This window comes from Prionailurus bengalensis, chromosome E1, assembly GCF_016509475.1.
Source record: "Prionailurus bengalensis isolate Pbe53 chromosome E1, Fcat_Pben_1.1_paternal_pri, whole genome shotgun sequence".
NCBI lineage: Eukaryota > Metazoa > Chordata > Mammalia > Carnivora > Felidae > Prionailurus > Prionailurus bengalensis.
This window is the reverse complement of record NC_057347.1, coordinates 48,954,107-48,966,683: the sequence shown is the minus strand read 5'-3', so window position 1 is coordinate 48,966,683 and position 12,577 is coordinate 48,954,107. Positions and strand designations below refer to the sequence as shown.

General features: G+C 49.6%; 1 protein-coding gene across 2 annotated transcripts in view; it reads left to right on the top strand.

The window, feature by feature from the left end:
- The window catches only part of RGS9 (regulator of G protein signaling 9), a 72,334-nt gene that overhangs the window by 41,390 nt on the left and 18,367 nt on the right, over positions 1 to 12,577 (top strand). For both annotated transcript variants that reach the window (XM_043585085.1, XM_043585086.1), the window contains exons 10-14: positions 1,878 to 1,907; positions 2,640 to 2,701; positions 4,662 to 4,775; positions 7,081 to 7,196; positions 10,737 to 10,824. In XM_043585085.1, coding sequence (XP_043441020.1) covers positions 1,878 to 1,907; positions 2,640 to 2,701; positions 4,662 to 4,775; positions 7,081 to 7,196; positions 10,737 to 10,824 — 410 coding nt within the window. The remainder of the gene's footprint in view (positions 1 to 1,877; positions 1,908 to 2,639; positions 2,702 to 4,661; positions 4,776 to 7,080; positions 7,197 to 10,736; positions 10,825 to 12,577) is intronic.

Here is a 12,577-nt window from a genome sequence, read left to right as displayed (position 1 = left end):
ATTTAAGCTTAGAATACATCTCCATTTTTTCTGGGCCGCCAAGAACATGGAAGCCATCATTTTTCTGATTGTTTTTTTTAAAGTTTATTTATTTGGAGAGAGAGAAAGACTCAGGGGAGGGACAGAGAGAGAGAGAGGGAGAGAGAGAGAATGCCAAGCAGGCCCTGTGCCGTCAGCAGAGTCCAACTCGGGGCTCATTCTCACAAACCCTGAGATCTGAGCCAAGATCAAGAGTTGGATGTTCAACAGACTGAACCACCCAGGCATCCGTGTCTGATGTTTTTGTGAACATCTACCGTGCACCAGAAATTATGTTAGAGGCAGACATGGTCCCCCTGCTCTTAATGGTGCCTGGCGGGTGATACATATGTGAAATAGAATCACACAAATAAATATTTAATTACAGTTGTGGTAAGTGCTATGAAGGAAGAAGTCAGGGTGCATGTGAGTCCAAAACGGAGAGACCTACCTTTAATTTTCTGAGATAACTCTCCCTACTCCCCCACCCAGGAAAAAGGATGTCCTGGGAAAGCTCATTACTTAAAAGCAATCTAATGAAGCAGAATGGAACCCAGCATGGATTAGAAAGGAGAGACAAGGATGTGACATTCCAGATTAGACCTTCCTTCATTCCTTGTCAATGCGCTCATGGGCCAGTACTTATTTTGCTAACTGGCTAGTGGAAATAATGTCCTCCTTGGACTTCTGATTCTGTTTCCAGTGAAGATCTGGTTGTGTTAAGTTGCTTGGATGATAGCAGCAAGAAATTAAGATGATCAATTTAAAGTATGGGTGTCAGCACCAAGCAGCCCCTGGACACAACCAAATCTCAAAAAACTGAGACTGGAATCATCAACTGTGCCCAGCTCCCAGGGGTTGCACCGAGCAGAAAAGTGATACTAAGGAAGCATGTCAGATTGTAGAGCATTTCAGTAGGAGACAGAACTGAATGGTAACAGTTTCCAGGAGCTTCTAAGACTCTATACACGGAGTCCCTTTTGGGAGCCAGGCTTTCTCTGCTCCATCTCAAAAAATCCAGAGAGAGGATGCCCTGCTCACCCCAGGCATGAGCTTGCTTTGGCAGCTTCAGTGAGAGGATGGGGCCCGACATGATCTTCCACGTTACAGCTCAACTCTGGGACTCCCCTTCATTGGATGCTGGTCTCAGGTTTTGTTACGTACTTTACGTTTGGCCATGTGGCTTGTTTCTTTTCCAATTTGTATTGGTCAAGTTGTTATGAATAGCTGAGGAATGGAGGTCACCATTCATTCAGAGCAGTCTCCTGTGAGAAAAGAAATAAACATTCAAGCCACATACTTGCTTCACCGTCTTTGCGTCGCATTCTATTTAAGATGGCCCTGTAGGCGCTATGGTAGATTGGGTCGAATCCATGAACTTAGTCTTGAATTCATCTTGGCTTTTGGGAGAACGGCGTACAGTTATAGTAGTATATCGGGCACCTGCATGCCTCAGTCGGTTGGGTGTCTGGCTCTTGACTTTAGCTCAGGTCATGATCTCAGAGTTTGTGGGTTCGAGCCCCATGTTGGGCTTTTGTGCCGATAGCGTGGAGCCTGCTTGGGACTCTCTCTCTCCCTCTCTCTCTCTGCCCCCCACCCCACCTCAAAATAAATAAACTTAAAAAAGAAAGTTGTGGTAGTAAATCATACCTGTTCCCTCACCAAAGCCTTAGTTGAATGAATTCTCCAGTGGCTGTATAGAATAGGGTGGAGGTGTCAGTGATGGGGAAATTCTATCTTTTAAGGAAGGAGAGGTGAAACAATTTTCTCATGGGCAAGGATTTTTATTTTTCAAATGGGCGTTTGAACTATAATGACTTACTGGCAGCTGTTTAATGGTTTTTGCCTTTGTTTTACAGAAACAAACAATCACTGCTGTCAGAAAAGAGGTAATTAGTTTCCCAGTCCCGGGGAAGTTTGGTTTTTAAATCCTCTCACAAATTGTATGTACTTTGGCTTTATGTTCTGCCCTCAGTAATGAAATGAAAAACCATGTGTAATGTTCAAACAGTTGTCTCCAAATTAATGGGCAGCACAGAATGACAAAGATTCTTTTGTAAGATCTACATGGATTGGTGCTGACGCTTGGGATATGAGACACCCTCAGAAGGCACAGATCTGAGGGACGTGGGAGTGAATGCCACAGTGTCTGCCTCCCCACCCCGGCCCCTGCTCCTACAGTTAGGGGGACATTCAGAATCTGAACAGGCACACTACCCATTTTGGCAAATTTCATGACCAGGGCACAAGACAGAGCCCTGGGAAGCGTTGGCTGTTGAGGTTAGACCTGCTCTGTCAGCCAGGAGCACCTGAGGGAAAAGCCAAGCATCTGTCCCCATGTCTCGATTTAATGTTCCTTAGAACTTTTTGCTTTTTCAATTGGTGCCTTTTCCCGGACTGATACATGATGGGCTGCAGAGGCCCCTAGTTTGGAGCTTGGGGTCACCTGTCTACTGTGAGCCTGTGTCCTGTTAGTACCAAGGTGGGTGGCTTGAGGGGATGGAATCGGGGGCTGTGACAGATAAGTGGCTCCTGGTTCTGGAGGCCACATGGAAGTGCCAGTGTTAGTGACACTCAAGGTGGGGAAGTTGGACGTCTTCTAACCACTGTGTCTTTTCCAGATCATGTATTACCAACAGGCCTTAATGAGGTCCACGGTGAAGTCTTCGGTGTCCCTTGGAGGGTATGTCCCTAATTAGTTGGTCTTGCTGAGGTTTGAACAAGAGGTGGGCAAGAGGAGAACTTTCCACTTTCAGGCAAACTTGAGCAGTCATGGGTTGACATAAGAGCCTAAGGAACTCTGAGGGACAAAACCAGTCCCTTGAGGATTAAGTTCCTGGTTCCTCAGTGTGTGTAAGTGTCCAGGTCTCATCTTGGGTTAGGCAAGATCAGGGATGGGGGTTTTGATACAAGTCTCGTCTTTCTTGGGATCCACTAAAGTGAGGATTTGAGAAGGAGGGAAGAGTTGAAAGTTCATGAACTGTTCCTTGGGGCTCCATAGTGGCTTGCGTTCCTATCATTATTCACTCGAACTTATTAGAGATATTTGAGTTATGTTTACTGATTCAACGCACTATCAAATGTCCATTGTTAATCTTTGATTTAAAATCCAATGATGATAAATTGGAAATTTACATTTTATTTATTGAACATTCAGGGTACCTTGATCCAGTCCCTCATAGGATATTATTTGGGAGACACAAAAGGGTTTAGTGCCCCCCAGATGTAAGCACTTGTCCTTTTAAGATGTGGAATTCATTATAGGCCCACCTTGCTAACTCTAAGATTTTCCTGCACACATGAAAATGGACTTGGCTTACTTCTGGGGGGCGGGGGCACAGTGTGACTAATCATTTATTTTGGCCGTGTAAGATTTCAGTAACGGTACTATTCAAGATGGAAGGCGTTGTGTTTTGTCCAGTGCCTTCCTTCCAGTACTGTTAGGGGTTAGTCTCTTCGAAAAATCTTCAAATATCTTTTTTACCCCTTCCCCAATCCCTAGTTTGCAAACATACCACCTGCCTGATAAAATGTGCCCTGACCTCACCCACATTTTCCAATGACTTCTGACTGCAGCTCCGTCACAGATCGGAGTGGGCCCCTATACTCAGTGGACATTCACCTTGGGTTATAATGATCATCTCTGTTTCATGACAAAGTAAAAACCATCTCCTCCGATGTTCCGGAGACCCGATCGAATGAAACCAAGCAGAAAGAACATTGAAGGAGACTCGAAGGCTGTTGGATACTTTAACCCCCACTTTCTAATTTTTATTTGTTTTAGTGCCTCGTTACCGTTGTACGACGTCATTTGTGTTTGGACCTGTGACATAGTTTTCTTTTTTCTTCCCTTGAGTGGCTCCACTGTAGGGGTCTTGCTGAGAAATAGGAGGGTCTGGGGAGAAATGAAAGCAAGGGGCTCGAGTTCTGCACAGAACTCTACACCTCATGCTTGGGTGTATCTCTAGGGCATGGATTCTGTTCTATCAAAATCTCGTGGCTGGGGGCAGACTTCACGGCAGGTGTCTCATGTACACCGTGGCTACGATTCCCCGCCTAAGGGGTAGAGGCACAGCAGGCTTTCCCAGACTGCCCGAACACCGGGAAATGTGCTGGCTAAGAAGGTCTAACTCACATAGAAGGAATTAATTCTTGCTCACATTTGCAAAATTGGGCTTCACACCTCAGTGAGCCCACAGGTTTTGGAGGATGAATGCATTATCCCGATAAAGGATAGAACCTGACGTGGCAGCAGAATCTCAGAGAGATCACGGCTGCCTCATGCTTCCAAGCAGGTGCCGAGACGCTGGTTCGAACACGGGCACACGGCGTCGGCTTTGAATTTTGAAAACGCACAATAAAAGATAAAGAGCCTTTATTTTAATGAAATAGGTACAGGAGAGAGACTGCAAAGGGATTGGATGGGGAGACAGTGTTTCATCTCCCAAGTAGAGCCGGGACCAGATCCCGTCGAATACCTGCCGTTCCCGAGGGCTATTAGAGCGTTTTTCTAAGAAGATAGTAATAAGTATGTAACTAAATCGATAAAGAGGAAGGAGGGCAGGCTGGTCAATCAACCTGAGTATTGATTTTGTCTCTTGGGTGTTGAACTTCTAGGAAATCCTTCTCCGTTTGCTTTTCAGGATCGTCAAATACAGCGAGCAATTTCTGTCCAATGATGCCATCATGTCAGGCTGCCTCCCTAGCAATCCTTGGATAACAGATGACACCCAGTTCTGGGACTTGAATGCCAAATTGTATGTATTTGATACATTGGTGTTTTTTTTTTTTAAATAGGTTTTTGAGTTACAATTCACATGCCATACAATTCACCCAATTAAAGCGTGCAGTTCGGTGGTTTCTACTGTATTCCTAGAGTCATGCAACCATCACCACAGTTAATTTTAAAACATTTTCATCACCCAAATAAGAACCCTTCCCCCCCTACCCCTCCCGCCCTAGGCAACCACAAAAGTATCTTCTGTCTCAGCGCAGATGCCCGCTTTGGACATTTCGTGTGAATAGAATCATATAACATGTGGTCTTTTTTTGCGTGATTAGCTTCTTTTCTACGGAGCATAATGCTTTCAAGTTTTATCTGTATTGTATAGTGTATAATACATCCTTATTTATGGATGAATATCATCCATCCAGGGATGATATTCACTGGAAAGACACACACTTTTGTATCCATTCATCGGTTGATGGACATTGGGTTATTTTGGTCTTTCAGCTATTATGAGTAATGCTGCTGTGAACACGCACGTACAGGGTTTTGTGTGGACGTATGTTTTCATTTCTCTTGGGTATGTACCTAGGAGTAGAATGGCCGGGTCAAATGGTAACTCTATATTAACAAGATACTGTTTTTGAAAAGAAAACGACCATCTCTATGGCTTTGCCTTTTCGACGTCTAATTAGAGAACAAGTTCCTGGAGGGCGGGGCCCTGCACCTGCCTTGTCAATCGTACCACTCACTCCGTGGCTCTGTTTGTGAGTTTTGAGCAGTTGTCGCTGCTGATTGTGCCCATGTGAGCCTGTTGTTTCCAGACGGACAAAGGCAGAAATGCAGGAGAGCATCGGCCAATGAAGGAAGAAGAGAAGGTGTAACGGTCACGTCAGAGGGAGAGGTAGAGGAAGAGGGGAGGAAGGAAGGGGCTGTAGGAGTGGATGAGGCAGGTGGGGTGATAGGGAAGACAGACAGCATCAGGTGCGTACCACAGTTTAGGTCACCACCGAGGCCATTGCCACGTAAGGCATGAGGAACATTCAGGTAGCACAGATCCAGCCAGGGAAGCAGACATAGCTGGGAAATCCTTCCACCTCCTCCTCCTGGCCCTGCTGTGGGGCCTGATGGGTTAAGGGGGGCACTCATCTGGAGTTCGGGGTGACTTGTTTACCAATATCAACCGCAGACCCGAAGACTCTAGAACCACCTTCCGGAGAGGCTTCCCTCCTACTCTGGGGGCTCTAGTTTATAGGGTGGTTTTCCGGAGCCTCCGCCCATCAACGGTGCCCGTTGAAAACAGGAAGCCTTGTTCTGAATGGTCTAGATCAGAAAGCCGTGTTAAAATCATCTTGGGAGGCTTGACAACCAAAAGGTAAACAAAGCCCGATGTCCAGCCCTTACCCCCCGCAGCCTCTTAATTGGCCGGGGCTACCCTCGTATCCTCACCGGTGGTTTTGAAAAGCTCCCACTTGTTTTCATGAACAGCCGGGATTCGTGATACTGGTCTAGAGCAGTGTGGCTCCCGGTGTGGTCCCGAGACCCGCAGCTGCAACACTAGCGGGGAGCTGGTTAGAAGTGCGAACTCTTGGGCCGGGTTCGTGGACTTGGAAGCCTTTGTTTCCAAGGGGCTGTGCCGGGTTCTGGAGAATTTCATAAGGAATGGGAAGAAAAGCCAACTCTTGCTGATTTTCTGGAATGTTAGGCCTCAGCCAGCTGTGCTCAGATGTCCCACCTGGGAGCTGGGAGACCCTTCCAAACACGGAGGGGGCGTGGGACTTGCATGTTGGAGGATGCTTTGGGAGAGGGCCCATCGGTGACCACAGGGTCTACCTGGGGCTCGGGGCCCGAGGGCAGGTAAAGGAGGAACCACAGACTCCCTCCCACCAGATGCCGGTGGTGAAGGGGTGTGGGGAGGGGTGGCAGTGACCACAGCTCGCGTCACCAGTGCTGCTCTGGAAATCCTTCCTCTCTGGTCTGGTGTGACAGCCTGACCGGCCCTCTGCTGGCCAGTCTCCACAAGCCTTGGAGGGCGCATCCGTGTTCCTTTGCCGGACTGTAAGGCTGTTGAATGTGGGCGTCCTTCTCGCCTCTGGGCCACACACTCTCCATAAGAGCCCCAGGGGACTTGTCCGAGGCTGCATTTTCCTAGCAAGGGATCACTTGTATTGTACGTTCGTGCAGGGATTGAGGGGGGAGGATCAGGTTGAGCCCTGGGCGGAGGGACTCGTGAACTTAGTGGGGGCTAAAGCCCCTCTTCCCCAGCCGGGCCACCCCCTGGCACGGCCCCTGTCTTGCATTGTGTCTGGTGCGTTTACAGATCGTCATCTTTGCAGGGTGGAAATCCCAACCAAGATGCGGGTGGAGCGATGGGCTTTCAACTTCAGTGAACTGATCCGAGACCCCAAGGGCCGACAGAGCTTCCAGTACTTTCTCAAGAAAGAATTCAGTGGTGGGTCTTTTGATTTCTTTCACACATTTTTTGTTTTACAATTTTTTACTTTCAGCAACACACCTGTTAGAACTGTCTGGCAAAGCTTTCGAGGCTTTCTCGGTAGGTGTCTTCACAGCTCTGCGCCCGCGCGCTCTTCAACAGGCTCTTCTTGGACGTGTCCTTTCCATCCCTTCCAAGGGGCTCCATGGTGGGGGGTAGGGATGAGGGGTGTTGAATCTGCTAATGAAATCCGTCCGCCTTAGCATTACTCTTCTCCAGAGGCTCCTTTTGTTTTGTTTTGTTTTGTTTTGTTTTTGGTTTGGGGTGGGTTCTCTGCAGGTCTGAAAACCCCCCAGGTGATTCTAAGACATGGCTGAGCTCTAGAACCATCTCAGCTCCTGCCCTACTTCCTTCAGGGCCTTGGGAGTGTGCCGATTTTAGTGGGACGGGCGGGGCCCCGTTTTCTACTCCTGGTGTCTCAGAGACACACACGCTGGGTGTCCCCGCATGGTGGTAGGGAGGCACTGGTGACTTTTTCAAACACACTGCCCCGAGAAACACCTGGGAAAACGAAAGGCCAGATTAAAACCGGTTTCATCAGGCCAAACATTCAATTGGCTTCACCAGCTTTGGCTGAGATGTGTGCTTTTGTGGGATTCGTCATCTGCTTACTGAATCCCCCCAGCCCTGCAAAGCATCCCATTTGAACCTCGCTTCTCAGCTGCTGGCTCCCAGGACCCATTTGTCGCGGGGGGGGGGTTGCTCCTGAACTAATCCCAGGGGACAGGCCATTAGCCTCTTTGACCGCCTGATGCAGCGCATCACATTGTAATGTGGATCCCTGACAATCGTCTCTAATCAAGCCTAATTGCCATGATGACGGTAAAACCCAGAACAGATGATGGGAAAGGCAAGTGCCTTTAGCTGGGGCCCCTGGAGCAACCGGAGAATAAGAGGATAGGCTGCCATCTAGTGGCAAAACGACAAACCACACCCCCGGGCTGATCCTGTCCATTACTTAGTGACAGCGAGATCACGTTGAAAAGACTTCCCTGTTAATTCTGATGGGGTACGTGGGTGGCTCAGTCCGTGAAGCATCCCTCCTGATTTCAGATCAGGTCATGATATCACTCTCATAGCTCATGGGTTCGACCCCCGTAGGACTCTCTCTACCCCCCCCCCCCACCCCGCAAACTAAAGAAATGTAAAAAAAAAAAACCAACACAAACTTTGGTGATTCCTCATGAGATTCCCAAGGCTTCAGATATAAACAGGGAAGGTGAATCATCGGTTTTCTTATTTAATTAAAATTAAAAAAAATTGAGATAGACTTCACATACCATAAATACACAGACCGTGTAATTCGCATGCCATAATCCTTTCAAAGTGTACAAAGCAGGGATTTTTAGTACATTTACAAAGTCGCACAACCATCAACACTATAGAATTATAGAACGTTTTCGCCACCTCCAAAACAAACCCCTTACTCGTTAAAAGTCGAGCCCTATTCCTCTCTCCTCCTCTGCCCCCCATTACTTTCTCCTCCACCCCCGCCCCCCCTCCCCCAGTCCTAGGCGACCACTCATTTATTTTCTATCTTCATGGGTCTGCCTGTTCTGGACATTTCCTATAAATGGAATTGTACACTGTGTGGCTTTTTGTCTTCCACGCAGCAAAGCGTTTTCAGGGTTCATCTCTGCTATGGCGTTGGGCAGTGGTTCGGTTCTTTTCACGACCAAATAATACTCCACGGTGTGGATATACCGCATTTTGTCTATCCACTCATCATTGGGTGGCCCTTGGGGTGGTTAAGACTTTTTGGCTATCGCGAATAATGCTGCTCTGCACATTCATGTACACATTTTCGTGTGCTCGTTTAGTGTTTTATGGCCGTAAAATATTCATGACATGAAATGTATCATTTTAACCATCTTTACAGGTACAGTTTGGTTCAGTATCTCCAACGCTGCTGTTCCACCGTCTCCACCATCCGACTCCAGAACTTTTTTATCTTCCCCAACGGAAACCCTGTCCCCGTTAAACACTAACTCCCCAGCCTCCCTTCCCCCAGCTCCCAGCGACCACCATTTTCCTTTCTCTGTGAATGTGACTGTTTTAGGTACCTCGTATAAGTAGAATCATATGTTTTTTTTTTGTCCATTTGAACTGGCTTATTTCAAGGTGCATCCCTGTTGTAGCCCATGTTAGAATTTTGTTCCTTGTGAAGGCTGAATCAGGCACCTGGGTGGCTCAGTCAGTTGAGCGTCTGACTTCAGCTCAGGTCATGATCTCAGGTTGGTGGGTCTGAGCCCCACGTGGGGCTCGCGGCTTTCAGTGCAGAGCTCGCTTCCGCTCCTCTGTTTCCCTCTCTCTCCGTCCATCTCCCATTCACACACACTCTCTCTCAAAACTCAATAAACATTAAGCAAAAGAGGCTGAAGGCGGAATCATATCCCATTGTAGGTATAGACCACGTTCTGGGTATCCATTCACCTGCTGGTGGACATTTTTGTTTCGCACCTTCGGCTGTTGTGAATAACCGCTCATTTAACCTAAAGCAATCAGCTATCTTGTGCCCTGGGTGAGGTGGTCTGCGTTGCACCCGATGTGAAACCGACGGCTGTCCCTTAAAAGCGTCGCTGCCCTGTTTATTCGTGCCTGTGATCTCAGTCCTCAGAACACCCTGAAGTTCATGCCGAAGAGGAGGGACCTGTATAGGGTTATGGGACAGACGTCAACTAGCTTAGGATTGTGCAGCTTTTTCCATTCCGAAGCACCTGGGAGCTTTCCAGAAAAAAAGGAGACGAGGGAGAGTTCTTGTCTATTTCCCCACACCACGGTGTGCCGTGATTTACAAGCACGTGCGTGCGCGTGCACACACACAGGCACTTGCTGTCCCCCTGGTGTGATCATCTTTATTTTCTCAGGCAAAAATGGCCACCTGGGACGATGGCGCCAGAGTATTCACCTTCCTTGTGGGTGCCGTGGAGACGGATTAGAGAGTTTTACGTTGAAAGGAAGGGAAGGCTCGGGAGGAGACTGGCTTTTCCTTCTGGAGTCTGTCTGGCTCGGGCGGCCCTCTGTTATGTCCCCCGCTGGCCAGGCCTTCCCTGAGAGTGAGTCTGTCGGCTTCGCTGCCTGTGTAGCCTCTCTGGAAGCACCTTTGGCTGGAGGGGCTATCAAAGGGGGGGGGGGGCGGGGCTATACACGCCAAGGAGGCAGAAGTCACGTGCAGTCACTGAACACGAGCAAAGCAAACGGGGACCTTTATGGAGAAAGCCTGTCGTGTAGCAGTAGATGTTCACAAGCCTAATCAGATGCCGACTTGCTCGAGCAATATTTGCTACAGCTAAATTCCAGACAGGCAAGCCTGGGACAGTCCTATCTTTGTCTAGCCTCACAGGGTGCCCTGGTTTGTTCTGCAGAGGGAAGGAAGGTGTTCACTGGGCTGGGGACCGAATCCACCCCAGCTGACCTGTCTCCTTTCTTTCTTCTTTTCTTCGCCCGCCTTCGTTCCTGCTTGGCTTTCATCTGCGTGGACCCCTCCTCCTCGTGCAGGGGAGAATCTGGGATTCTGGGAAGCCTGTGAAGATCTGAAGTACGGAGATCAGTCCAAGGTCAAGGAGAAAGCGGAGGAGATTTACAAGTGAGGACCAGCCAGATTGTTGGGAGAGCTGCCCGGGGGGCCTCTGCTGGCCACCCCCTTGCGTTTGAGGTTGAGATCGAATGGGAGGGACCGCATTCCTGGTGTGGGCCTTAGTCACTGCACCTGCCGTGCTATGGATAGCTATCTCCTCGCTAAGGCTTGGGGCTCCCTCGGAAGAAAGTCTGGGAAGGCGCATGATGTCACCGCCCTGCACCAAGGGGGATGTGCTCAGGAGTTAAAGCAGGCTGCCCCGAGTTATAGTGCAAAGTGCTTTGTCTTTGACCAACCCCCCCCCCCCCTTAAATGTCCCGAGAGGGGTGTGTGCACATGCGTGTTTGAGAGGAGAGAGACAGCAGGTGGTGTGGGAAAACTTTCTCTCCCCAGTCATCTTGCAGAAGTCAGGACCACGAAGAGAGGGAGATCCCCCAAGCCTCTGGGACCGTGCACCCCGCTTGGGCGTACAAATGTGTGTACATCTCTAATCTTGCACCTAATGGCTGTAGGTCCCACTTGCTCGTTCTAACAGTGAGTCTGTTCTGCTCCAGCCCTGCCTTTCCCCTAAGCCACCCTCTGTGTTACCCAGGAAGCAGGGGTTCCAGTTCAGAGGGCCTCAGAGGGTCAGGCCTCCCTCTCATGGCCCGGTAGAGAGAGAGAGAGAGAGAGAGAGAGAGAGAGAGAGAGAGAGAGACAGCCGGTGCTGCCGGGTGCTGAGCGGTTGAGATCTGCACCCTCCCTCCCCCGAGCACTGGACGTAGGGGACACCAGTCTTGGGCTCTGAGTGCCCAGCACGTTCGGGTCGTACTCACATGCGTAGCCATGGTTGTCAAAGCCCTGCTGCTGTGCTGGGCTGGGACCAGTCCCCGGCAGCCAGCGGACTGTGGCGCTGAGCTTGGGGCAGCAGGCCAGGCGGCCCCTCCCCTCTGTGCACTCGTCCGTCTCAACCTCTGGTGTCCCTCCAGCGGACTCAGAGTGGACCACTGCAACTTTGGGAAAGGCACCAATAACACCGAAGGCAAGAGCTGGAGGTCTCGGGCCTCACGCTTGGAGGCTTCTGCACTTTCTCAACAACGTGTCCACCTCCTCCCACGCAAGGACTGTGCACCGAGAGAGACAGGGGTGACGGAGGGATTGTGGTTCCAGGAAGGTCCTGTGACATCCTTCCCGGGAACAGTGGCACCTGACTGCCCGCCCCCCCCCCCCCCCCCACACCCTAACTCCAAAAATCCACTGTAAGAAAACTAGCTGTCTTCACCTTTATAGCAGCTTCTTTTCTCTCCAGGGTCCCCGGGTATGTAATGTTAGTCTGAATCCCCAAATTAAATTTTTTTTAATGTTTATTTGTTTTGGAGAGAGAGAGAGAGAGAGAGAGAGAGAGAGATAGAGCGTGAGTAGGGGAGGGTCAGAGAGAGGGGGACACAGAATCTGAAGCAGGCTCCAGGCTTCAAGCTGTCAGCACAGAGCCCGAGGTGGGGCTCGAACTCATGAGCCGCGAGATCATGACCTGAGCCGAAGTTGGACACTTAACCGACTGAGCCACCCAGGCGCCCCTAAATCTCCAAATTTTAACGTACAGCTGCATAGTGTGGCAAAACATTCACGCATCTCTAACCCTGAAACAACTCAGAAGGGGGAACAGTGGGGAGCCATGTGGCTGGGTTTGGGTTCTCTCTGGGACCATTAGCAAGGATGCCCTCGTCATCCACCCTCTGGGCGCTGGGACTATAGGTTGCTTCCCGACCCAGCATTTGAGATT